Genomic DNA, 27,479 nt, shown 5'->3' on the forward strand with positions numbered 1-27,479 from the left:
GTAGTAATTGCCCAAAACTGATCCTTTTCAAAGGTATCTTGGTGACTTTAACAGGAAACACAAGTTGCCAGGCAAGTAGGGCCAGATGCTTTGGTCCTTGAAATATGAACATTTTTGTAACCTAAGCAACTGGGCAGATTGTGGGATATTTCTAAACCCACAATGTAAGTTTATTGAACTAATGGTTCCAGTGACCTTGTGTTACATTCCTCTTCCCCTTCAGTGAGCTAAAGAGTAACCAGCTGGAATGAAAAATGCAAAACCAGTTTGCTATTTTAACTCAAACCTATCCCTCCTGTGACACAGTGCTTGCCAGGCACAGCAGTCAGAAAAAAGGGGATTAATCACCTTCTTCCAGAATTGGTTACAGGTACATCTAGAAGCGATCCTAATATACCTATATTAAAATCACTCCATTGGCTGTCAGTTAGTTTCTGGACAAAGTGCAAACAAAGTAGGGGTTTTTCTTTGTGTCAAGGGCGACTTGAGAAACTGCAAGTGACTTCTGGTGTGAGAGAATTGTCCGTCTGCAAGGATGTTGCTCAGGGGACGCCTGGATGTTTGATGTTTTACCATCCATGTGGGAGGCTTCTCTCATGTCCCCGCATGGGGAGCTGGAGCTGACAGAGGGAGCTCACATACTCTCCCTGGATTCGAACCGCTGACCTATTGGTTAGCAGTCCTGCCGGCACAAGGGTTTAACCCATTGCGTCACTGAGGGCTCAAACAAAGTGATCGTTGTTATATTTAAAACCCAACATGCTTTGAGTCCAGGTTATCTGACGAGATGGCCTTTTTCTGTGTAATCCACCCCATACAGGTCTTCTAGGGGCATTTATTTCAGTCAGTTAAGTTTGGACTGATAACTGTTACCCGGAGAACTTCCCGAAAACCGAAAACCACCCCACAATTTGGGTCCTTCAGCCAAACCCAAATTGTGGGGTGGTTTTCAGGAAGAGATTCATTAGCTGGTTAATTTAAAGCAGCACTAAAGACCAGTCTCTTCCAACAGACTTATCCAGATCATTTTAAAAAGTACGATTTTGTTATTTTAATACAGAAAACTCTTTAAACTGATGTTATGCTCTTTTAACTGGTTAGGTATCTTAATTAGAGTTCTGTAATTTTAGATGCTATCTCTGTTGTACAGTACTTTTGATGTACACTGTTATATATATATATATATATATATATATATATATATATATATATATATATATATACACACACACACACACACACACACACACACACACACACACTTTTTAATGTTTTATCAAGGGTTTTGGAATTTATGATGTTTTATTTCATTTTTATTTCTTTTTCATTGTTAGTCTTATTCTGTTTGTTGTCGTTTTGTTTATTAAGTTACAGTAAGGTTGCTTATATCATCTTGATGTATAGTTTTGTATAGTTTTCTTTGAGCATTGAATGGTTGCCATATGTTTGGAAGCTGCCCTGAGTCCCTTTGGGGAGATAGGGCAGTCTATAAATACAGATAGATGTGCTGGATTTCGTATCACAAAATCACAAGTTGAACACTTCCCAAGTGTCTAGGACTGTGTGATGTACTTTTGGATGATGCGTGCAGATCCCAGCAGGGTGGCCTTTTGCAGTTGGCAGATCATAATTTTGTCAATGTCTATTGTTTCCAAATGCTGGCTGAGATCTTTTGGTACGGCACCCAATGTGCCAATCATCACCGGGACCACCTGCACTGGTTTCTGCCAGAGTCTTTGAAGTTCAATCTTGAGGTCCTGATAGCGGCTGCGTTTTTCCTGTTGTTTTTTGTGTCACCTGGAATGGCAACATCAATGATCCAAACCTTTTTCTTTCCCACAACTGTGATGTCTGGTGTGTTGTGTTCCAGAACTTTGTCAGTCTGGATTCGGAAGTCCCACAGTATCTTTGCGTGTTCATTTTCCAATACTTTTGCAGGTTTGTGATCCCACCAGTTCTTTACTGCAGGGAGGTGGTATTTGAAGCATAAGTTCCAATGAATCATTTGGGCCACATAGTTGTGCCTGTTTGTAGTGTGTCTGTGTGATTTTCTTACAGCAGCTGAGGATATGATCAATGGTTTCATTGGTTTCCTTGCACAGTCTGCATTTTGGTTCAACAGCTGATTTTTCGATCTTGGCCTTAATTGCATTTGTTCTGATGGCTTGCTCCTGGGCTGCAAGGATCAGGCCTTCTGTCTCCTTCTTCAGGGTCCCATTCATGAGCCATAGCCAGGTCTTCTCCTTGTCAGCTTTTCCTTTAATTTTGTCAAGGATAAATACAGATTATTATTATTATTAATTGTTGTTGTTGTTATTTCTTGCTTCAATCCATAGGAAGAGGTGGGTAAGACGAATAATAATAATAATTATAACCATCATAATCAACATAACAGCAACAATGACAACAATAATGATAATTCATATCAAATACATCTCTTAAGAGTGCATATTTGAGTCTTGTGTTACCTTGCTAAGCTTCTTTAAACTTTTCACTCACTGCAGTCAGTCCTGATTTGCCACTCACTTTAATCCATTAATGGAAGCAATCAATGTATAACTTAAGCATAGAAAAGATGATTTTTTAAATTTGTTCCAAATCAGTTAATACCATATTGCAATAAATGAGAGCTTGTAAAGAGTTGCTGTGAGTTTTCTGGATTGTATGGCCATGTTCCAGAAGAATTCTCTCCTAACATTTCATCCACATCTATGGCAGGCATAGAAGATGTGAGGTCTGTTGGAAACTAGGTAAGTGGGGTTTATATATCTGTCCAGGGTAGGAGTAAGAAATCTTCTTGTCTGTTTGAGACAAGTGTGAATGGTGCAATTGGCCAGCCTGATTAGCACTGAATAGCCTTTCAGCTTCAAAGCCTTTCTGCTGCCTGCCTGGGGGAATCCTTTGTTGGGAGGTGTTAGCTGGCCCTGATTGATTCATGTCAGGAATTCCCCTGTCTTCTGAGTGTTGTTCTTTATTTACTGTTCTAATTTTAGAGTTTTTAAAATACTGGTAGCCTGATTTTGTTCATTTTCATAAAGGTTTCCTCCTTTCTGTTGAAATTGTCCACATGCTTGTGGATTTCAATGGCTTCTCTGTGTAATCTGACATGGTGGTTGTTAGAGTGGTCCAGCATTTCTGTGTTCTCAAATAATATGCTGTGTCCAGAGGTTGGTTCCTCAAGTGCTCTGCTATGGCTGACTTCTCTGGTTGAGTGAGTCTGCAGTGCCTTTCGTGTCCCTTGATTCGTGTTTGGGCCAGGAAAGCCTTCAGCAACACAGAGTTTGTATAAGTTATTCTTTCTGCTTACAACTCCCAGAAATCCCTAGCATAATCAGGGGAGCAATTTTAGCTAAAAACTAAAATTTCCAGGCTCCAGTTACTAAAAAAAAAAAGCTAGAAATTGTTAGAAAAACTATTGGGATTATTGATAATGTGACAGCAGACCAGGTCTGCTAGTTGTTGTGCTTATCAATCAGTGGGTGAACAACACACAAGCGTTCCTCACTACCAGATGAGTTTATCTGTATGATATGCAGGTTGGATGATTTCTAATGGTCATTCTTTAACTCTTTTTGACATATGCTGAAAAGCTTAACAAACATAATGTGATGAGACCCTTCGATAGGATATGTATTTATACAGCAGACCCACATAATAACTTTTAATTATGCTCTACATTTAGCTAAGCTTCATGTGTAGCAGATGGTGTCCTCTGGCTGGACATTCAACCTCTAAGCTTGAAGTACTGAATGACCAGGGAGGGAAGGAAGAGCCATGCCTGAGGCAGAACTCAGTGAAACAGTCCAGTGCTTTCAGGTGGTTCAGAGCAATGAGGCAAGTCAAGGCTAGACGGGCCAAAGAAAAACATCTGGTGACCTTCTGCAGAATATGGCATTTTGACAGCACCACTAAAACTGATAATCCAGAAGGCACTGAGATGTACAATCTGAAAATAAATGGAAGGGTAGTCCTCTTATCTTCAAGATACAGGAGGATTGCTTTTTGAGAGAAGATACAGGCTGGGGAGGAAACGACTAAGGAATGCATTCTGAATCCCAAATAAAAAACACTAAAAATGAGCTGTATACTTTGTGGTCTCTTCTAACTGTATGATTCTGTTACTTGTTCACTTGTGGTGAATCCATGAATCATAGGGTTTCTTAGCCAGGAGGGCAACTACAGTATAGAATTAATTGCCATGGATCAATGCTATGGAATCCTGGGAGTTGTAGTTTTGCACTGTCCCTATCCTTATTTTTGAAAATGGGTTTAAAATTCAAAAACAGACCTGGATCTCCCCCGTGTGATGCTCAAAACACATCTTTTAAAGAGAAATAAGTAAACAAAAATTTAGCAGTTTTTGTACAGCTGCCAGCTCCCAGAATAACATATTTCACTTTATTTCCAAGCTCTGAAGTTGTAATGTCGATTGTGAAATTAGCAAATAACCACAGCGAGAGGCCTAGGAAAGTTTGAAATGGAAAATAGACCAATAACCCTGTCTTACTTTCTTTGAACTTTTGTGCTGGATTCTTACGTTGGACGTCAGAAGGTAAAAAGCTTTAAATGTTCATTTTCTATTGTATCAGAGGCGATTTGAGAATATACTGCAAGTCGCTTCTGGTGTGAGAGAATCAGCTATCTACAGAGACATTGCCCAGGCAATGCCCGGATGTGTTATCATCTTGTGGGAGGCTTCTCTCATGTCCCTGCATGGAAGTTGGGGCTGACAGAGGGGAGCTCACCCCGTTTCATAGATTCAAATTGTTGACCTTCAGATCTGCAGGTCAGCAGTTCAGTGGGCACAAGGGTTTAACCTATTGAACCACTGCGGTTCCATAGAACTATAGAAATACTACTATATACTATGTGCACCCAGGCCCCTTCCACACTGCTGAATAAAATCCCACATTATCTGCTTTGAATGGGAATATATGGCAGTGTGGACTCAGATATTCCAGTTCAAAGCAGATATTGTGGGATTTTCTGCATTGATATTCTGGGTTGTATGGCTGTGTGGAAGGGTCCCCGGTTTCTGCTCAACCAGAGTTCCAAAAAGCCATGCTCACCTTCCCTTCCAACTTGTTTTGAAATGTACAATACTTTTAGGAAACATTTGCATGCAAAAGACAAAAGCAACGAAAGCTAATTACACATTGATGAGTTAGGTGAAGCTTGTGATTAATTAACTTCAATCTCAGACATAAATTCCAGAAATTATCCCACCCCCCAAAATGCATTTTCAAATCTGGTTGAACATGCATACTTAGTATAATTTTTTTAAAAGGGACAAAGTGTTTAAAGAGGTAAAAGTATGCAATAAATTTGATAGAAAGGGTGTTTTTATCGCAAAACTGAACTGAAGATTTATGTTTACTCAACAGATGTTTGTTTGAAGTTTTAAAAAACCTTCTCCTCTAAAAGGACAAAATAGTACGCAATTATATTTATATGTTGGCTCTTCTATCTTCCTCATCCTTTATGTACACTGCTTTGATATATGAAGGGCTTTTCATGCTGGGCATTAAAAATTGAGGTTGCAATCCTCAACGCGATTAGAAAGTATGCAGTAAAATGGACTAGAAGAAAGGGTTCCTTTCTGATTAAAAATACACAGAAGACTGCTATATATTATATTTATGGCAAAGTGTAAGATGACAGGAGAGGAAAAAGCTAGGTTTCAGTCCAGTGGGAGGGCAAGAAATGTTCCTTCTATCCCTCTCTATAAAAGCACAATTGTATGTGTGTATGTGTATCTCACAGGTTGTCGCTCATGGCCGAGTACGATGGTCTTCCAATCTTTGCGCTGGTTCCATAAGCGATTGTAGAAACCTATTCTGGATCCCTTGGCACGTTTCTCCCTTTCATCTTCTATTTGTGCCTCTTCAAAATCCGCAGCACTGCTGGGAACAGCTGGCCTCTAGTCAGAAGGCTCCAAGGCCAGGGCTTCCCAGTTCTCAGTATTTATGCCAAATTTTTTGAAGTTAGCTTTAAGCCCATCTTGAAATCTCTTTTGCTGTCCACTGACCTTCAATTTTCCATTTTTGGGCTGAGACTAAAAGAAATGCTATGGGAGACAGTGATCGGGCATTCAGACGTGGCCAGTCTAGCAAAGTTGATGGTGGAGAATCACGGCTTCGATGCTTGTGACCTTTGCTTCTTCCAAAATGCTGACATGTGTCTACCTGTCTTCCCATGAGATTTGCAGGACTTTTTGAAGACAACGCTGATGGAATCTTCACAGAAGCCGAGAGTGATGTTTCTGTATACACACATGTACATACTGGCGGCTCCCTAATTGTTTGACACAGCTTGGCTGCTCAATGAGATTGTGCTCTTTTTAGGCCTGAACCCATCTTGTTTTGCAGTTGGGTTCCTTTCAGCTCTACAAAACCAGCAGATGACTGTCGGAAAGGCCATGCTCAGAAACAAGAGCTCCCTTTTCATCATAGAATGCACATATGGTGAACGTTGGCAGGCTTCCTCCTCATTGAGCAGCCAAGCTGTTGAACAATTACAGAGCCACTGCTTGTCAATTGTGGACATGAAGAGGGTCAGAGAGAAATAACTGCATGCTAAATGAACACAGGTATTCTGGTTTGAGGCCACCAGGATGAACATGACTCTCATGTACAGCACTGCATTAAATGAGAGCTGAAATTACATTAACAATGAAATTACAATTAACAACATTAACAATGGATTTGTGCAGATAATACAAGATGCTTCTTTTGCTAGAAGAAAAGAGGAGACTGGGGTATAGCTACACTGTGGGATTAAATCAGTTTGAGACCACTTTAATTGCCATGGCTGAATGTTGAGGAATTATTACCCTTGACCTGTAACAACTTCTGACTCCATTGTCAACAACGAGCATTCAAACCCTATAAGATTCCCAGCAAATGCAAGCCCCAAGGGCACTTTTTTGCTTCCTGACTAGAAGGTGCTGATGGCAAGCATTTGTTCTTGACAAGGTGGGTTTTTACCAGAAATTACATAATACCCTCATTCATTTTGTTCATAATACCCTTATTCATCCAAGCAAGATTGGGGAACTGGTAGAAACGGAAAATCAAGCCTTTGGCCCCTTCCATGCAGCTGTATAAAAACACACTGAACTGTTGGCAGTGTAGACTCAGATAATCTAGTTCAAAGCAGATATTATGGATTATCTTCCTTGATATTCTGGGTTATATGGCTGTGTGGAAGGGTCCTTTGTCTTTGCTAGCAGTGGCCTTTTGGCTTCCACTCTGGCAATCCTGCCTTTTTCTCCACCAGTTTTCAATGGTCTGCTTGCTAATATCAACCATTTTAGGTTGTAAGAAACTAGAGGTATCAATGTGAAATGGAAAAGCTAACTACCTTTTGGTGTTTCTATTTTGGCAATAGTTTGTCTCCAGAGTTTCAGTGAGGACACTGGCAGTGTGTGCCTGTGTTAGGCCCCTTCTATACTGCCATATAAAATCCAGATTATCTGCTTTGAATGGCATTATATGGCAGCGTAATCATATAATCCAGTTCAAAGCAGATAATGTGGATTATCTGATTTGATAATCTGATTATATAGCAGTGTAGAAGGGGCCTTAGATTTCTATCCATATTACAAAATGACCGCAGTTTGATTTGATTTTGAACTGCCACGGCTGTATCTTGGGATTTGTAGTTTGGTGAGGCACCAGAGCTCTCTGACTGCAATTTCAAATACAGTGGCCTCTTTGCCCCCATGAATTCTGGACACACATTAAAACATCCAAGCCTTTTATATATAGATTCAATCCCTCTTGATTTTCCAGTCTATAAAATTACACCATTTACTTCTTTACTTTGTGTTTAGAAGGATGTGAGTTTGGGATCCACAGGGATCCTGACTTTGGGATCCACAGGGATCCTGGAAGAAAACTCCAGCAGCTATCAAGGGATTACGGCACTTCATTAAACTACCATTTCCAGGATTCTGTAGGAGGGAGCCATGGCAGTAAAAGTGGGACCACATTGCTATCATTTTGTGGTGTGGATAAGTCTCCAACCTAATACACTACGTAACAAAATTTGAAAAATGTTCTGTTCCTGCTTTGAAAGTGTTATTTCCTGTTTAATTGTGTGGTACAGTACTTACAATAGAGTCTCACTTATCCAACACTCGCTTATCCAACGTTCTGGATTTTCCAACGCATTTTTGTAGTCAATCTTTTCAATACATCGTGATATTTTGGTGCTAATTTCATATATACAGTAATTCCTACATAGCATTACTGCGTATTGAACTACTTTTTCTGTCAAATTTGTTGTATAACATGTTTTGGTGCTTAATTTGTAAAATCATAACCTAATTTGATGTTTAATAGGCTTTTCCTTAATCTCTCCTTATTATCCAACATATTCGCTTATCCAACATTCTGCCGGCCCATTTACGTTGGATAAGCGAGAGTCTACTGTACTTTGAAAGTAGTTTTTCTACTCCCGAAACTTTGTTTTTGTGGCTGAGGGCAGTACAGTACTACACATTATTTCCTCCAGTCTATGGAACAGTACCATTTTTCTTAATGAAAATATGCAATTTTCAACCTTCCCATGTTTTTTTAATGGTAGAGCCAATTAGGAAATGAACTGGGTTCTCTGAGTCCATGCTGCCATATATTCCAGTTCAAAACAGAAAACGCGGGATTTGATTCAGCTGTGTGGAAGGGGCCTAAGAAAGTGGATTTGGCAGCTTGGCCTTCTTTCTTCACACTTTGCTTTTAAACCAGGTCCTTCCTACTGCAAAATCAAGCCTGCAGCTACACTGTAGAATTAATGCAGTCTGACTTTTAATTGTTCAGTGATACAGTTTCATGGGGATATTTTGGTGAGGCACCAGCCTTTGGTGAAGGCTAAAGACCTTGTTAAACTCCAACTCCCAGGATTCCATAGCCAGAGCAGCTAATTTAAAAGTGTGGATGCATCCTAACTCTGCACACCTTTACTTGGGACCTGTGATCTCTACCAGGTTTACTCCTATGTAGACTTATTAATCAGGGAATTTGTTGTCGAAGGCTTTCATGGCCAGAATCACTGGGTTGCTGTGAGTTTTCGGGGCTGTATGGCCATGTTTCAGAAGCATTCTCTCCAGACGTTTCACCCACATCAATGGCAGGCATCCTCAGAGGTTGTGAGGTCTGTTGGAAACAAGGCAAGTGGGGTTTATATATCTGTGGAAGGTCCAGGGTGGGAAAAAGAACTCTTGTCTGTTGGAGGCAAGTGTGAATGTTGCAGTTGGCCACCTTGATTAGCATTTAATGGCCTTGCAGCTTCAAAGCCTGGCTGCTTCCTGCCTGGGGGAATCCTTTGTTGGGCAGACAAGAAACAATCAGGGCCAGCTGACACCTCCGAACAGGCGACAATGCTTCTGGAATATGGCCATATAGACTGGAAAACTCACAGCAACCCAATCAGGGTGTTGCTTCCATGCCAAACAACTGCGGTGCTTTGATCAAGTCCTGAAATTTATTTCCTTAGCATCTCCCACATCTACCAGTTTACTTACATGATTCTCTACACTGGCATTTATTCCCGAGCCATCCCACAGAAATAAACGGTTCTTTCGAAACAAAATGCAGTTTTAAGTAATCCTCAATTGGCACCTTTCCCTCAAATCTCCCAATAGACAAGACACCAAGGCAGAACAAGCACCAAGGGAGTCTCTCCCTGACCAATGGGAAAAGCGGCACAGTGACAGACCATTCCTGCGGCTAATCAGGTCCGAGATTCTTTCAAGGACTCTCTCAGCCAATGCGAGCGAAGGGGGCGGGAGGAATGTTCTTGCCCGCAGTTCGCGCCTTGGGGACTCTTTTGTTGTCCCGGCGGTCGGCCAATCGCGGCGCAGAGCGGGAAGAACGCTGGCAGACTTCCCCGCGTTTCCGAAGCCGCTCGTTCCACCAATGGGAGCGCACCTTCCGCCTGATTGGCCCGTCGGTGCATTCTGGCGCCATGTTCGAAAGGGATATAAACCGCCAAAACGAGCCGGCCGCCTCTCCTCTATTACTTAACTCTCAGAAGAAGCTCCAGCTTGCCTTCCCGCTCTACGTTTTTCCCGCTGAAAATATGCTGGCCAGCCGTAATGCGTTTTCGGCTCGCAACGAGCAACAGCCCAAATCCAGCTTGTCGCCTCTGAAAAAATTGGCTTTGAACGACAAGGAGAACACAGTGAGTACAGGAAGGAAGCATTTGGGGGGATCTACACTGTAGAATTAACGCAGCTTGGCACCACTTTAACCTCCAAGGCCCATTGCTATGGAATCGGGTAGTTTTACTTTGGTGAGACACTTGTACCTCTACCAGAGGAAGCTAAAGATCTTGTCAAACTACAACTTCCACGATCAATGGCAAAGAAAGTGATGTCAAACCGCATCAATCTTACGGTGTAGATACATCCTAGGGCTACGGGAGGTCATTGGTATGCTCTTGGGGTTTGGATTAGAAAATCTGTGGGTATAAAATGACGTCCAATATATTAAAAATGAATATTTTCAAGCCATGCATGGTGGAAGTCTTGGATATTGAGGCGGGCTGCATTAATACCACAGTTAGTTTTTGTTTCTTCTGATCCTATAGGGGTTCCCAAAGTGTGTGGAAGGGGAAATAGGAAGGCCTTAAAAGTCTTAATTCATTTTGCCCCTGTAGTGCTTGCCAAGCGATGAGGGAAATGCATCTGTTGTAAAACGTTGCCTCGACTTTTCAGGCGCCAGGAGCCTCCTTTATTGAAGCCTCTCCCTGTGTGCCCAAGGCGGTTCCCTCACCCCATAGGAAACGGGCACAGTGGAATGCATACAGTTCGACTCCACTTGAGCTGCCATGACTGATATGGAATCATGAGACCTGTAATTATATGAGGGCCGTAGTCTCTTCTGCCAGATCTCATTGAATTACAATTCCCAGGATTGAGCCCTGGCAGCTAAAGTGGTGTCAAACTGCAACAAGTCTACAGTGTAGCTGCACCTAAAGGCAACCTCATTTCCTGTCAGCCCCACAGTTTTGCTCACTTTTTATTTGACCTACACACACACACACGGTTGTGAGTTTTTTAAGCTGTCTAGCCATGTTCCAAAAGCATTCTCTCCTGATGTTTCGCCCACATCTATGGCAGGCATCCTCAGAGGTTGTGAGGTCTGTTGGAAACTAGGCCAGTGGGGTTTATATATCTGGAAAGTCCAGGGTGGGAGAAAGAACTCTTGTCTGTTGGAGGCCAGTGTGAATGTAGCAATTAATCACCTTGATTAGCATTGAAAAGCCTTGCACCTTCAAGGACTGGTTGCTTCTTGCCTGGGGGAATCCCTTGTTGGGAGGTGTTAGCTGGCCCTGGTTGTTTCATGTTTGGAATTCCCCTGTTTTCTGAGTGTTCTTTATTTACTGTCCTGATTTTAAGAGTTTTTTTTAAATACTGGGAGCCAGATTTTGTTCATTTTCATGGTTTCCTCGTTTCTGTTGAAATTGTCCACATGCTTGTGGATTTCAATGGCTTCTCTGTGTAGTAGTCTTGACATGGTGATTGTTAGAGTGGTCTAGCATTTCTGTGTTCTCATAATATGCTCTACATATACAGCTCGGGAAAACTCGCAGTAACCCAGTGATTCTGGTCATGAAAGCTTTCGACAATATTTATTTTTTATTTGCAGCCTCCTTCATTCAGCTCTACTCGGGTTCTGGCTTCCAAGGCGGCAAGGAAGATCTTTCAGGAGTCTGAGGCGGTGAGTTCTCCTTGCAGGACACTCCAGGGTGGCTGATTCAATCCCTGCCTCTTCCTCCAGGTCTGGGGGGCAGGACTGATGGACTCCTTTCTCCCCTTCCCTCCAGTTTGGCGCCAAATCTGCCCTGAAATGAAAGGAAGAGGAAACAAGGAGGGGAGGAGTTGGGTTGTAGCTGGAGGGTGGGTTGAATCACAGGCCTTTTCCAGGTGCTGCAGCTTTTAGAGGGAAGAAAAAATATAGGTTATCTAAGTAATCCTTATCTGAAATGTTTGGCACTAGGGATATTTTGTTTTATTTTTTCATTTTGGGAGGGATGGAATAGGATTGCAGCTGGAGGTTGGGTTGAATAACAAGCCTTTCGAAGTGCTTCAGGTTTTTTAATGATTAAACATAGAGGTCACGTATCCTTTATCTGAAATTCTTGGGACCAGAACTATTTTGGATGTTTTTTTAAAAAATAATAATAATACTTCATTTGTATTCCACTCTTATCTCCCCGAGGGGACTCAGGGCAGATTCCAGCAGAACACAAAGGCAAACATTCAATACCTAGAAACAAAAAAACACAGATAAAAGCAAAGGTAAAATGATGACAAATGATATACCAAGGTGATCAAAGTACAGTAATGCTAGTACTTGTTGTTATAATTTATTTATTTCTAATATTTATATCCCGCCCTTCTCACCTGAAGGGACTCAGGGCAGTGTTATAAGGGGATGTTGTTAAAGTGCTAGTATAAATAAAGGCTACAGCATAAAATGCTTATAAAATATAGGTCCCAATTATAAGCGATTGCACAAACCAGTCTCTTAGGTAAGAATGGTTGTAAAGTGACAGTGTGATGAGCGGTAAGATATTATAATACACACTGTTAACTGTTGATTGTTTTTACAAAGTTGTCAGTACCTGTATTTGCATATTAATGTACCTATTGAGATCTCATTTTGGAAGGAAGAACAATATCTGGACATTTATCTTTCAGCTACACCTTATACGCATAGACTGAGGGGAATTTTGTGCATGGAAGTTTTGTGTATATTGACCCATCGAAAAGCAGAGGTAGCACTACCTCAATCACCTAGGCGGACAGCTTTTGATTCTGGAGTGTTTTGGATTTTGGAATTTCTAGGATGAGCTACTTTTAGGATCTTTCTTTTAGGACTTAAGGGATAATGTCTGCGCCTTAGGTGTGACCACTAGGATGGACAACCCTGCTATGAAAATATGTCTGTTCCTTTAAGTTGCCAGTCATGGTGACCCCATAGAGTTTTATTGGAGAAGGAATACTCAAGAGATGGTTTTGCCAGTTTCTCCCTCTGAAACATGGTCCCCATTACTTGGTATTCATTGATTTGTCTTTCATCCAAGTACTAACTAGGGCTGATCCTGCTGAGTTTCCAAGATCAGGCAGCATCTGGTCTTTAGGCTAATTTGGTTCTCAGAAATAATCCAAGTATCCTGATGCTGCTCTAAGGAAAGAAAAGGTAACTGACACTTAAGTTTCATTAAACATGTTACTTCGTTATATTTCCTATTCAAAACATATTTATCCTGCCCTTTTGTTTCTAATAAAAAGACTTGTAAGAGAGTTTGCATCAAGAGTGGATAATCATATAGTTTAATGTTCCTTGAATAAGCTTGAGCAAAATATTTTGCCCTCATGTTCCTCACTCATTTGATAGCAGGATGTCTACTAAATTCAGAATCTTGATGTGGTTTAACACAGTGTTTCTCAGCCTTTGTTCCGCCAGATGATTTGGGCTTCACTCCCAGGATCTTTGTTGTTTTGCCAAACAAACAGGAGCATCGGGGAGTGGAAGTCCCAAAACTATGGGGGACAAAAGGTTGAAGACCATAACTTAAGCGCTAGGAATTAAGTTCCCTTGAGGGGTGTGTGCGCTGCTCTTGCAATCATCCCCCCCATCCCTCCCATCAGATGGTTGAAACCATGTCTGTGTAAACATAATAAGCAAACTTCTGATTGTAAGTTATGAAACTGTCCTAAACGGAACAACTGTTTTAACAGAAGAGCCTCGATTTCACTGTAGTGCTGAGAAGAAAAATGCTGAAAATGGCATTACACTCTGGTATTGTCTTCCCAAATGAGTGTGAGGAAGGCATCCTGCTTTTGTATTGGTTTGCAATACAGGCAGTCCCCAAGTTATGAGCAAGATAGGATCTGTAGGTTTGTTCTTAAGTTGAATTTTTAAGTTGGAGCATGTACATGTGTAACTCCAGCCATATTTAGATAGATAGTATAGGGAAGGGTTAACAACCCTGTGGTGTTTGTTTTTCTTTCTGCCCCTGTTCAGAATATTTCACCTCACTTTCTGTCCCTCTGATCATTGGATTTTGAAAAAATTGGCTTGTTGTAGAAACGAGGATTGGTGATAAACTTCAGTTGGAGACATGTTTTCCCCATGAAAACTCTTTCAGGAGTGAATTTCACTTCCTGGGGTAGATTTCTCTCACTTTATATCTTTATATCTCACTTTTCTCCCTCATAGGAACCAAAGCAGCTTACAACATATCAAAATCACATAAAAAAAAAACAATCAGTACATCAATAATAAATATAGGCATCATAAAATAAGCGGATATAAGAAACAAGTGCAATGTACATTCACTTCCTGTTGTCTCATTCCTGTTCTTAACTAGGAGTCATTTGTAACTTGAGGATTGCCATTATATGGCAAATCCTGTCATAATTCCCTTCTCTGTTTCAATTTCTCTACTGCAACATTATTCCTTCTCATTTGCTTTTTTCAGGTAATTGCTTTTTCAATTCAATTTCCAAGAAGCCTTTATTGGCATATATGTATATCAAGATAGTGTAAGATGCAGAGTATATTATACAATAGAAAAACTTCATGTTTGTCAAACATTTAATTTGCAGACTTTGTTTAGAAACCTTGCCACTGTGAGGCAGCAGTTAAATTCTTGGGAATTTAAAAGCATGATTAGTTTGTCTGGCTCTGACTGGTGTTTCATAAAATCTTATAGCTTGCAGTAGCAAGTTTGATCTTAGTTCCTGGTAGAGTGGGCAGTGGAGAAGAATATGTGGGATGGAGTTCAGCTGTCCTGAGCTGCAGAGACAGAGCCTCTTGTCGTTCGGTAGTCTTCTTCTATGAAGCGGGGATGGCATAATGTTGAATCTGGCCAGCATATAGGCTCTCCTGTATACGGGGTTAGTGAGTGCTGTGATATAATAGGCTGGATTTCCCTGAGTGAATGGAATTGCCAAGTGTTGGCAAACAAGATTTATTGGCCAAGCTCTGCAGTTGCTGGTATTAATTTGTAAGTTGCGGTGAGTTTTCTGGGCTGTATGGCCATGTTCCAGAAGCATTCTCTCCTGACGTTTCACCCACATCTATGGCAGGCATCCTCAGAGGTTGTGAAGTCTGTTTGAAACTAGGCAAGTGGGAGTTATCTATAATCTCTAAGGATGCCTGCCATAGATGTGGGCAAAACGTCAGGAGAGAATGCTTCTTGAACATGTTCATGCAGCCTGTAAAAATTAAAACCAACCCAGTGATTCCGGCCATGAAAGCTTTCGACAAGGTATTAATTTGTATTTCATTCCTCTTTAGGATGCATTGAAAGGAGGGAAGCAGCTTCCTTCAAATAATGCACAGGATGAACCACTTCTTCGGGATAATCCACACCGCTTTGTGATCTTTCCCATTCAGTACCATGACATTTGGCAAATGTACAAGAAAGCAGAAGCTTCATTTTGGACAGCAGAAGAGGTAGGATGTTCTTACGTCCCCCTTTATGTGTTGGTGGACGTATGTGTTGGCGGACGTTTGATGCTATTAGGAGAGGGAATTTGACAAGGTGTACTTCAAATATATGCATTACTCTGTGCTCATTGACTGATTTCTACATTTAGGTGGATCTCTCTAAAGATCTCCAGCATTGGGAATCCTTAAAACCTGACGAGAAGTATTTCATTTCACACATCTTGGCATTCTTTGCTGCAAGTGATGGCATTGTCAACGAAAATTTGGTAAGATTAATTTCTGGATCTCTTCATAACCCGAACTTAGTTTAGTCTTAAGATTAAAGTCAGAAGCAAAGTATTTCACAATGCTTCATTTTACATGTGGCTGTAAAATAGTCTTAAAATGACATTTCCCACAAATTCTAAACATGACCATTTAAAGTCAGAAAGGAACTGGCAAAGTGATCCGAGTACTTGGCTAAGATAACCCAGTGAAATTGTGTTGTCAAAGGCTTTCATGGCCGGAATCAATGGGTTGCTGTCATTTTTCAGGCTGTATGGCCATGTTCCTGAAGCATTCTTTCCTGATGTTTCACCTGCATCTATGGTAGGCATCTTCAGAGGTAATGAGATATGTTGGAAACTAGGCAAGTGAGGCTTATATATCTGTGGAAAGTCCAGGTTGGGAGAAAGAACTCATGTCTGTTTTATGCAAGTGTGAATGTTTCAGTTGGCCACCTTATTTAGCATTGAATAGCCTTTCAGCTTCAAGGTTTGGCTGCTTACTGCCTGGGGAATCCTTGATGAACCAATCTGGACATAGCATATTATCTGAGAACACAGAAATGCTGGACCAATAACAACCACTGTGTCAGGCTTCACAAAGAAGCCATTGAAATCCGCCAGCATGTGGACAATTTCAACAGAAACCATGAAAATGAACAAAATCTGGCCAACAGTATTAAAAAAATTAAAACCGGAACAGTAAATAAAAGACAACACTCAGAAAGCAGTTGAATTCCAGGCTTGAAACAATCAGGGCCAGCTAACACCTCACAACAAAGGATTCCCCAGGCAGGAAGCAGCCAGAACTTGAAGGTGAAAGGCCATTCAGTGCTAATCAAGGTGAACAATTGCAACATTCACACCTGCCTCAAACAGACAAGCGTTCTTTCTCCCACCCTGGACATTCCACAGATATATAAAACCCACTGGCCTAGTTTCCAACAGACCTCACAACCTCTGAGGATGCCTGCCATTGATGTGAGCGAAACATAAGGAAAGAATGCTTTTGGAACATGGACAGACAGCTTGAAAAACTCACAGCAACCGTGTGAAATTCATGTGGTCATCACAAGTTGACAGGTGTATTGAAGGCATTTACACATAACCAACAAGTGCGCATCTCATTAGGAAGAGTTTATTTGAAGCAGGTCACAATACGAGTGCAGGAAATCATCCTTTGTCCTGTTTCGAGAACAGATTTGCTTGAATGGCTAATAGTGACTTAGAACTACGGAAAGAATTAATCAGGTTCATATGAAGTGAGCTATTTTGACTGTTCAGGTTCATAAGTTGAAACATGGAACCAGAGAAACATAATTCAAACTCATGGAAACTTTTTGGAATCAATGATTTAAGGGAACATAATTTAGAAATGTCTCATCTTTTTTGGCATTAAGGAGGTTTTAATCACTAATACAAAAAAAGACACTTCTTTAAATGAGTTGATTTCATATTCTCTGCTGTTGCTCTTGAGTATTTGCTTAGCACATTCCTTCCATGGGCTGCCAGCTTCCTCTGCTGCTGTTTCTGTGCCTCCAGAGATGTGAATTCCAGCCTTTCCAATGCCATCTACATATCCAGTGGCTTATCTAGAATTATAAATGTCATGAAACTTGCAATTTTTCAGCTAAAAGATCCGGTATAATTACACTGGAGGTGTGACATTTTTCGCACAGATATTCAGGTTGTCAGGAGGCCCACTGAACATCTGTTTAACGTGGAGTACTGATAGCCTGAACATATGGGGAAATGCATCTAGACCAATAATCCTCTTTCTTGCTGTCAGTTACTGGCAGTTATGATTCCGAACTTTTCCTTTTTTGCCACTTGGTTAAAAATGCATGTTTGGAACTTCAGGTCCCTATGATGAAACTAAATGCAGTGTAGGACTGATTTACCAAAGAAATGAAGCTGATTATTACTGGGGGCAGTTAATGATTTGATATCATTATACAGTGCACTCGCAAATGAGTCATGGCAGTCATACAGGGGATGCATTGGTGAAGCCTGGCAAATGAAAAATGAAGTCCTAAACAAATGATATATTGTGTTTGCCTTCTGCCTTTCAATGCCAGGGTTTTAGGTAAACAAGGACTGGATATGGCTATTGAGTTTCCTTTTGTCCAGGACTAATTATTCCTGGTTCTCAAGTAACACTATTGAAAATGCACGTTAGGCTTTAGTGTTTTCAGTCATTTCAGAATTGATATTAAGACTACATTAAGATAATATATCACTTTAAGAATCTGAGTAGGTTTTACAGTTTAGCACACAGTTCATTTATTGGGTTGCTGTCTGGCCATGTTCCAGAAGCATTCTCTCCTGATGATTTACCCATATCTATGGCAGGCATCCTCAGAGGTTGTGAGGTCTGTTGGAAACTAGGCAAGTGGGGTTTATATATCTGGAATGTCCAGGGTGGGAGAAAGAACTCTTGTCTGTTTGAGGCAAATGTGAATAGTGGAATTAGCCACATTGATTAGCATTAAATGGCCTTGCAGCTTCAAGGTCTGGCAGCTTACTGCCTGGGGGAATCCTTTGTTGGGAGGTATTAGCTGGTCCTGATTGTTTATTGTCTGGATTTCCCCTTTTTTCTGAGTCTTGTTCTTTGTTTACTGTCCTGATTTTAGAATTTTGTAATACTGGTGGCCAGATTTTGTTCATTTTCATGGTTTTCTTCTTTTCTGTTGAAATTGTCCACATGCTTGTGGATTTCAATGGCTCGTTTATTCCTTCTTGGTTAATGGCTTCTGAAAAAGGAACTTAGGAAATAATATCTTCAAACCATTGCATAACATCCTAACTTGTTCAGATGCGATAAACTTGGTTTCTTGGTTCAGATGCAACAGGAAGCCATAATTAACTCAGTTTCTTGGTGTGTTTCCCAATTTGCTGAAGAAGCTACAAAGGAGCACTTGCATCTGAGGCTGGATCTACACTGCCATATAATGCATTTTCAGAATGCAGATTACCTTCATTTAGCTGTGTCATATGAGTTTCCACTGCCAGTTAATCTAGTTCAATGCCATTAAACTGCATTCTGAAACTGCATTATATGGCAGCGTAGATCCATCCGGCCTTTGATTACTAAATAGAAAATACAGTAGACTCAATGTGGTTTCTGGTTTAGAGTCACTATTAAAAGTCCCAACTAATATTATATCCCATACTGTACCATAACCTCTGTATTTACTTGATGCTCATATTGTTGAAATACAGTAAATGAAAGTAAATTGAGACAAATAAAAACAATCTTAATGTAGCATAGTCTAGTGCATGATAAAAACTGTTTTAAAAATCTAAAGTATTCTTCAATTTTTTTTGGCTGGTTGCTTAAGTTCCAGTTAATGGAAAGTCTTCTGTAATAATATAATGCAACTATTGCCTCATAGCTTATTCAGAATAGACTGTTCTATAAATTTCTGCTGATTCAAAACCTTTCATGTGAAAGCTGTCCCTTCTTTATTCTGGGAATAGAGAAAATCTTAGGCTGTGTTCTATTCTGTTTAACCCTATTTGTGCTGGGTTCAACTACATTGTAAAGGTATTAATAAATCATGGCAAATGTCCTCCTGCATAAAAAGAGCAGCTAAGAGCAATGTCCTGCTGTTGTCTTTTACTAGTGCTATGTATATTTTAACTGTGCTTCAAAAACAGCAATGTTTTGCTAGTATTTTGTATTTTTTCTGTTTGGTGAAGGACAGCCATAAAAACAAAGAACAATGTACATTTCCTATAAAATTGGAAAGATACCTTGTAACTTAAAAGTACAATGCTGTGTGTCCTCTAGGTGGAGCGATTCAGCCAAGAAATCCAAGTCACAGAAGCTCGCTGTTTCTATGGCTTCCAGATTGCCATGGAAAACATCCATTCGGAAATGTACAGTTTACTTATTGATACTTACATCAAAGACCCCAAAGAGAGGTTAGTACTTCTCAGATGAATGCACACATGCTTCAAGACTTTGATTTTTCCCCCCCCCCATGGATTTCTGAGATCATGCATGGTTTCGAACTGGTTCATGTTTTGAGAGAGATGAGGGTGGGATTTTTACATACCTAGCAGTGTAAAAGGTACCTAGTTGTAAAATGTGTAAAAAATATAAATAGTTAATCCTTTGGGTAATAATACATCTCTGTGAGCCAGAGATGGCCCCTTTTTTAATATCAATGATTTTTAATTCTGTTTTTGATCTCAGGAGATTTTAAATTGTATTGAAATGCTTTTAATGTAAGCTGCTTTGAGTCTCATTGTGAAGATAGTGTCTAGATCCAGGGAAGTTATGCTACCCCTCTATTCTGCCTTGGTCAGACCACACCTGGAATACTGTGTCCAATTCTGGGCACCGCAATTGAAGGGAGGTGTTGACAAATTGGAATGTGTCCAGAGGAGGGCAACTAAAATGATCAAGGGTCTGGAGAACAAGCCCTATGAGGAGCAGCTTAAAGAGCTGGGCATGTTTAGCCTGCAGAAGAGAAGGCTGGGATGAGACATGATACCCATGTATAAATATGTGAGGGGAAGTCATAGGGAGGAGGGAGCAGGCTTGTTTTCTGCTGCCCTGGAGACTAGGACGCGGAACAATGGCTTTAAACTACAGGAAAGGAGATTCCACCTGAGCATCAGGAAGAATTTCCTCACAGTGAGGGCTGTTCAGCAGTGGAACTCTCTCTCTGCCCCGGACTGTGGTGGAGGCTCCTTTGGAGGCTTTTAAGCAGAGGCTGGATGGCCATCTGTCGGGGGTGCTTTGAATGCGATTTCCTGCTTCTTGGCAGGGGGTTGGACTAGATGGCCCATAAGGTCTCTTCCAACTCTATTATTCTATGAGTCTTTGAGAAAAAGCGGAGTATAAATAAACATAATACTACTACAACTAGTAATAGTACATATCCCTCCAGTCCTACCCTGTTTCCCCGAAAATAAGACAGGGTCTTATATTAATTTTTGCTCCCAAAGATGCACTAGGTCTTATTTTCAGGGGATGTCTTATTTTTCCATGAAGAAGAGCTCACATTTATTGTTGAACAACAAAATGAACATTTATTATATACTGTAAAGTAGTTGTCATCACAAACCAGCATAACCAGACAAACTATGAATCCTATCAAGAATTTCTTGTTACTACCATTATTTACATGTACAACAATCTATGGTACCTCTTGCAATTTAGGTTTCACAAGGTTTCCACGCTGATTTCTCTCTATTCTAGTTTCAATGTAGTCATGAATGATGAATAATATAATATACTATAATAATATGATAATATAATAATAATATGATATACAATATATTAATGAGATAATATAATATAGGATATAATAATAACAGAAAATGATAATAATATGGTATTAATAGGATAATATAATAATGGGATATAGAACAGAATAGCATAATAATATAATAATAGGATAATATAATAGAATAATAGAATGGAATAGAATGATATAAAATATATTAATAGGGTAATATAAAATGGAATTTAATAATAACAGAATAATAATATAATATGAAAATATAATAGAATAATAATATAATGATATAATAATAATAGAAAAATATAATATAATGATTTAAAATATATTAATAGGATAATATAATAATGGGATATAATAATAGTAACAGAATATGATGATAATAATATGGCAATAGAATAATAATATAAAATAATCAGTTTCATGGCATAGGATAGGAAGATGAGAGGAGAATCCCAATGCGTCCTGTACCTTTAAGGAGCAAAAGCAGCAGGACGAAAGCCCTCTTCCTTCCCTCCCTCCCACCCTCCCTTGCCCTGGCTCCAGGAGCCAATCAGAAGCTTATGGGAAGCAAGGCAGCATGGCCAGGAGGGAGACAGAAGGAAGGAAGAAACGGCAGCAGCCACGGAAGGTTCTTCAAGCCTCGGCTGGGGGACAGGCAAGGAAAGGCAAGGCAGGGAGGGAGGGAGGCACAGAAAGCAAGCACTTTCCCTCCCTCCCTCCGGTGTATGAATGAGTGCTGCTTCTGCCCTGCAGCCATGCTTCCCAATGGAACTCTGCTGCAGCCTCAGTTGCTAGGTCTTACTTTCAGGGGAGGCCTTATATTTGGCAATCCCCCCAAACCCCTGCTAGGTCTTATTCTTTGGGGAGGTCTTATTTTCGGGGAAACACGGTAATCAGTATATGGTGTGAGGGCTTATTGGAGTGGTAATCAAAAATATTTAAAGGTCCTTTCTCCTGCTGTCAGTTATATTAAAAGCTTAACATAAGAATATAATGTTATGGGGTTCTTTCCAATCAAAGAGCCCCCAGTGGCACAGCAGGTTAAACTGCTGAGCTTGCTGACTGAAAGGTCAGAGGTTCGAATCTGGGGAAGAGGGATGAGTTCCCACTGTTAGCCCCAGCTTCTGCCAACCTAGCAGTTCGAAAACATGCAAGTGTGAGTAAATCAACAGGTACCGCTCCAGCTGGAAGGTAATGATGCTCCAAGCAGTCATGCTGGCCACACCGGCTCTTCGGCTTTGAAATTGAGATGAGCACATGACTAGACTTAATGTTGGGGGAAAGCCTTTAACTTTACCTTCCAGTCAAACTCCGGGCTGTGGTGCAGGCTGTTGAGCAACCAGCTGCAGCCAGCTGCAACAAATCACTCTGACCAAGAGGTCATGAGTTCGAGGCCAGCTTGGAGCCCCGCGTTTGTCTTGTCTTTGTTCTATGTTAAGGCATTGAATGTTTGCCTTATATGTGTAATGTGATCCGCCCTGAGTCCCGTTCGGGGTGAGAAGGGCGGAATATAAATACTGTAAATAAATAAATAAACTCCTTTAGTTACACTGGGTATCATTTGTTCCAGTACTTTTTAATAATCTAGATTTGTTGCACCTAACTTAAAGGTCAGGAAGTGGGATGTAAAAGCAATAACTTAATTGTCTCTTTCATAACACATAATAATTATGTTATTCTAGGGAATATCTGTTCAATGCCATCGAAACCTTGCCATGTGTTAAAAGGAAAGCCGACTGGGCCATGCGGTGGATTGGAGACAAACATGCTACTTATGGTGAGTGCCTTGAGCATCGCACCTTTTTCTGTCATTTTACACATCTGAATGACCAACTCAACTATGAACTATCTCCCAACAGGGGAACGAGTAGTAGCCTTTGCTGCAGTAGAAGGAATCTTCTTTTCCGGTTCTTTTGCATCTATATTTTGGTTGAAAAAGCGAGGTCTGATGCCTGGACTCACTTTCTCCAATGAACTGATCAGTAGAGATGAGGTGAGGCTTATTTTTCCAGAGCTGGGCTTTACGGATTATGGACAAGATATGTTTTGTATGTTTGTTCTTGAGCATCATTTGTATACAAGTAAGAACAGGTAAGTTTATAAAGTGTAACTCCAGCCAAAAGCATTTCTCTAGTTTTGGCTAGCATAAAGAAGATCGACCACCCTTGCGGTGTTTGTTTTTCTGTCTGTGCCCCTGTTCAGAAGATTTCACCTCACTTTTTGTCCCTGTAGTAAATTGGATTTTGAAAATATTGGCTTGTGGAAGCTTCAGATGAGACCTTTTTTCATGATAACTCTTAGGAGTGAATTTCCCTTCATAGGGGTCAATTTCTCTCGCTTTCTGTCGTCTCACCCCCATTCTTAACTATGAGTTGTTCGCAAGTCAGGTGTTTGTAACTTGGGGACTGCCTGTACTTCTGTTTCCATAAAGTGGAAAATATGGCTATGGGGTCTCCATTATCTTCATTTCTGGGAACTGTGGCAGCCATTTTTCTTGCCTTATTGTTTGAGGTCCTCTGACCCTTGGGGATGTAGGATGGGATATTTTACTGTGAGCTGAGGTGTTTTCCATTATCAGCCCCATCGGATACCATCTTGATTGCTTGACTCCCATCAAAAATTCATTCCAGCAGATGGGGAAATTATTGGGAATCCCACACTTTCTGAGAATGTGAATTACTCAGTTCTACTTTATCAGTTCAATGACGGAGAATTGTAGAAAATATTTTCATGTATGAAATCTATTAGATATTGATTTCTGTTGCTTGTAGGGTTTATTCATGTCTGATGATGATGATAATTGACACACAGAGCTTGTTCCAGCTGTTCTCTGAAAGATTTTCCAATTATGTTTTTTTTCCCAGGGTTTGCACTGCGACTTTGCTTGCCTAATGTTCAAACACTTGGTACACAAACCATCAGAGGAAAGAGTGAGAGAGATAATTACAAACGCTGTCAGGATAGAGCAGGTAATTGGCAGTTCTTTCTGGTGGTGCTTAAAAGACCCTTCATCAAAGCTTGAGAGGCTTTAAAACTTAGTAGGGCATTAAATTGTGTTGTATCTGCATACTAAGTTTTACGTTATTTTCTTAAATGCAGGAATTCTTGACAGAAGCCTTGCCTGTAAACCTAATTGGCATGAATTGCACTTTAATGAAGCAGTATATTGAATTTGTGGCAGACAGACTGATACTGGAATTGGGTTTTAACAAGGTAAGTTGGGTGCAGTTTGCCTAATCATTAAGTTTGTTTACATTTGGTCTTGCTTTCCACCATTGAGCAGTTGCTTTTTAGCTTGTTAGCGGAAGGTCGTGATTAAGCGTGACACGTAGCACAGACTTTCTTAGTTCTGTGTATATTCCACCAGAATGAATTCTAGGCAGGTATGCATCACAAAGTTATGGTACATATAGGATTCAATAACAACGTATTTAGGGATTGTGGTTGTTGCCTACATATTTATTTCCGATATATATTCCGAAAGATACGACATACCTATTGTATCTTTCATGCATGGCAGACATATTGAATCAGTCCTAAATCTGGGTGCTTTATACTAACCTGGTAGAGGGTATTCATACCTGGGCAGCACCGGTGGTGTGCACAACTGAATATTAAATGTACAATGAAAGAGTTCATACTTAATGCATTTATGTACAGAATGATCTTGTGCGTGTTGTAGACTCTTGACTGAAAGTATTAAGGATCAGCCTTCTAGGATCAACCTCAGGCTGAAGGTGTTTGGAGAGCAAGGGACAGTTGGGAGATTGTAAGAAAACTGATTCTCGTCTGCACAGTTTATGTTGTTTCATATAAGTCGAGGTTTCTCAAGCAGGACTTCCTTTTTCCTGAGAAATTACTAAAAGTTTTGTAAGAGGTAATAAAAAAAGACATTTCTTGAACTCCTGAGGTAGAAAGGCTGCTCAAAAGGAGTCAGCTGTCCTCAGGCTGGAGCTACACTGCCCTATATCCTAGGGTTTGATCCCATATTATCTGGCAGTTTAAAGCAAGATAATCTAGGATCAGATCCCGGGATATTGGGAAGTGTAGATCCAGCCTCAGGAGGAGGGTACCACTTTATTACTAATGTTGGAATAGCATTCAGCTGCTATCTGTGGTTCTGGACAGAAAAGCAGAGCAGGCCCAAAGCAGCAAGTTTGTCCAAGTTTGGGATTGAATAACGAGTGGGTATTGTTTCAGCTCCTTTCTACAGAATGAATAAAAAGAATGTACCCATAAGATATTGGAAATAACTGCACCGAGTCTCTGGGCACATATCCCTTTGGAAATAAACAGCAATCATTGAAAAGGAAAAATATATCCGTTTGGTAAATATGAATCTCCATGAACATGTGGAGACCACCTTTTGAAAACCACTAGTCAAGAAAAGCATGACCTTGTCAGAAGTCAACCCTTTGAATAAGTGATATTTATAAGCATTCATGTAATGGCCCACAGGTAACTCAGCTGTTAAACTGAAGAACCATGTCTTTAAAGTGCCAAGGACAAAGACATGCCACTACAAAAATATATTTGGTTTACAGAGGATGGTTGTTTCTTTGAAGTTGAATGGCAGTTGCAGTTGTAATTGCCCAAAAGATATACACACTCTTGAAACTTCTTAATTTAAAATATGCACTCAGATAAAAAAAAAAACCAGTCTTATTTGAAAAAAAATGCATTTTGTTTACTCACAAACATCTTGTATTAATTCACCATACAGGCACATTTCTTATTTAAGTTCAGTTATAGATAGGATATAGTTATCTGTGTGTTGAGTATACAGGGTATCATTCTTAATCCATAGTCTTTAGGTATAGTTGTATTCACTGAAGTCCATAAGTCATACTTCTCTACTGAAGTCCAAAACAGCAACATGCATTCACCTCCACTGAGGTGTATGAGGAAACAGACATCCACTGAGGTGTAAAGCAGACTTCCACCTCCGATGAGGTGTGAATCAGACTACAAAAATTGAGTCCTAAGTCTGAAAATGTTCAATACAATTACATGTCTATACCTCTTCCCACAGCAAAGAGGTACAGTTAAACTGGCAAATCAACATACACATAAAATACAGGTTATACATTAATGAATAGTGTAATGCTTGGGAGGTTGCTATTTCCAACATAATTGGCTTGCCATGCTCGCATCACAGGAAAGCTCCGGAGAGAAATGACAAAAGGAGAGGCCTGCTTGGGAAGAGTGATCACATTCATCTTAAGAAGTCACTTAGCTGGAATTTAAGCTATGAAGGAGCTGGGCATACATGCAATATGCATGAGAAATAAAGAAGATATAGAAAGAGAAAAAAATAAATCCAGGTGCTGTGGAGTAGGAGCTAACAGGTGTTAAGTCTTCCTTCTGACACTCATAATAATAAATAGTATCCCGCTTTTTCTCTCTAAAAAAGAAACTCAAAGCAGCTCATAATGAAAACCAATACACTACAATTAATACATATATTAAATGGAGTTAAACATGGAAAAAATTAAAAAAACTTATGGTGTGTTACACTATAAATCCCATTATCCTGTTTGCTATGTGGAGTGGCATATTGGGGAAGGTTGAGTATGATTTGGGATCATGGTAACAATGGCATGAATGGGCTGTGTGTCTGAGATGTTGAAATTTGTAACTCAATTTCTTTCAGATATACAAAGCTGAGAATCCGTTTGACTTCATGGAGAATATCTCACTGGAAGGCAAAACTAATTTCTTTGAAAAGCGTGTCGGAGAATATCAGAGGATGGGAGTGATGTCAAAAGCTGTAGACAATTCTTTCACCTTGGATGCAGATTTCTAAGCCAGACATGACTTTAAAAAAACTGGCTTGGAAATGCTAGTGATTTGTCTTGTTATCCTCAAGAATCCTGTTCTTATACTCTGTGGTGGTACTTTTGAATAGTGTATGTAGCTAAAATGGGAAATCAGTTTTCTAGCACTGCTACATATGTTTCATTGACACATGACTTCCTCTGATTTTCTGAAGTACCAGAGCTTTGAACTGGCACGTTCCATTACTTGTCAACAACAAAGCAAATAGTATGAGGATTCTCTAGAAAATTGTGATTATTCATGTCCTTGTGTATGGGTTGTAGGGAAAACTACAGATCCTGTGTAACAGGTATTAGGTTTTTTTTATTATTATTCAGTATTTTTTTAGTTTGTACATAAACGTGGCACTTTAAAGGTCTGGCCTTCAATTCCAGAGAAAGGCTAGGAATGAGTTTAGAATGAACTCTTTTAGACTGCAACTTACCTTTATTTCACTAGTATACTATTTTTCTTTCCTTATATGTAAATTAAATTGCTGAAGTGCTGAAAAACTTTTTGGATGTGTACAACTCCTGAAAAAAGTGCATGAGTAGATTTTATGTAAGAGCAAAACTTGAATAAAACTCCAGACATCTAGCTGCTGGATCTGAATATTGTAGAATTAGTTTCTTAGTTATTTACTTGTTTTTATACTGCTTTTCTCCCACGGGTGG

The 27,479-nt window shown here is 40.1% G+C and overlaps 1 protein-coding gene across 2 annotated transcripts; it reads left to right on the forward strand.

Annotated features, from left to right (window-relative positions):
* Positions 1–351: 351 nt before the first annotated feature.
* Positions 352–27,427, forward strand: rrm2 (ribonucleotide reductase regulatory subunit M2). 2 transcript variants are annotated; one of them, XM_062983659.1, is made up of 10 exons: positions 352–370; positions 11,652–11,723; positions 15,315–15,473; positions 15,617–15,733; positions 19,524–19,657; positions 22,671–22,765; positions 22,848–22,981; positions 23,853–23,957; positions 24,088–24,201; positions 26,642–27,427. In XM_062983659.1, the coding sequence occupies exons 3-10, from the start codon at positions 15,432–15,434 to the stop codon at positions 26,792–26,794; spliced, it is 894 nt and encodes a 297-aa protein (XP_062839729.1). In that variant the 5' UTR covers positions 352–370; positions 11,652–11,723; positions 15,315–15,431; the 3' UTR covers positions 26,795–27,427. The 2 variants fall into 2 exon arrangements, with proteins under 2 accessions (XP_062839729.1, XP_003215473.3); XM_003215425.4 differs by lacking the exon at positions 352–370 and adding an exon at positions 9,778–10,182.
* Positions 27,428–27,479: the final 52 nt, after the last annotated feature.

Source organism: Anolis carolinensis, chromosome 1 (assembly GCF_035594765.1).
Source record: "Anolis carolinensis isolate JA03-04 chromosome 1, rAnoCar3.1.pri, whole genome shotgun sequence".
In the NCBI taxonomy this organism is placed as follows: domain Eukaryota; kingdom Metazoa; phylum Chordata; class Lepidosauria; order Squamata; family Dactyloidae; genus Anolis; species Anolis carolinensis.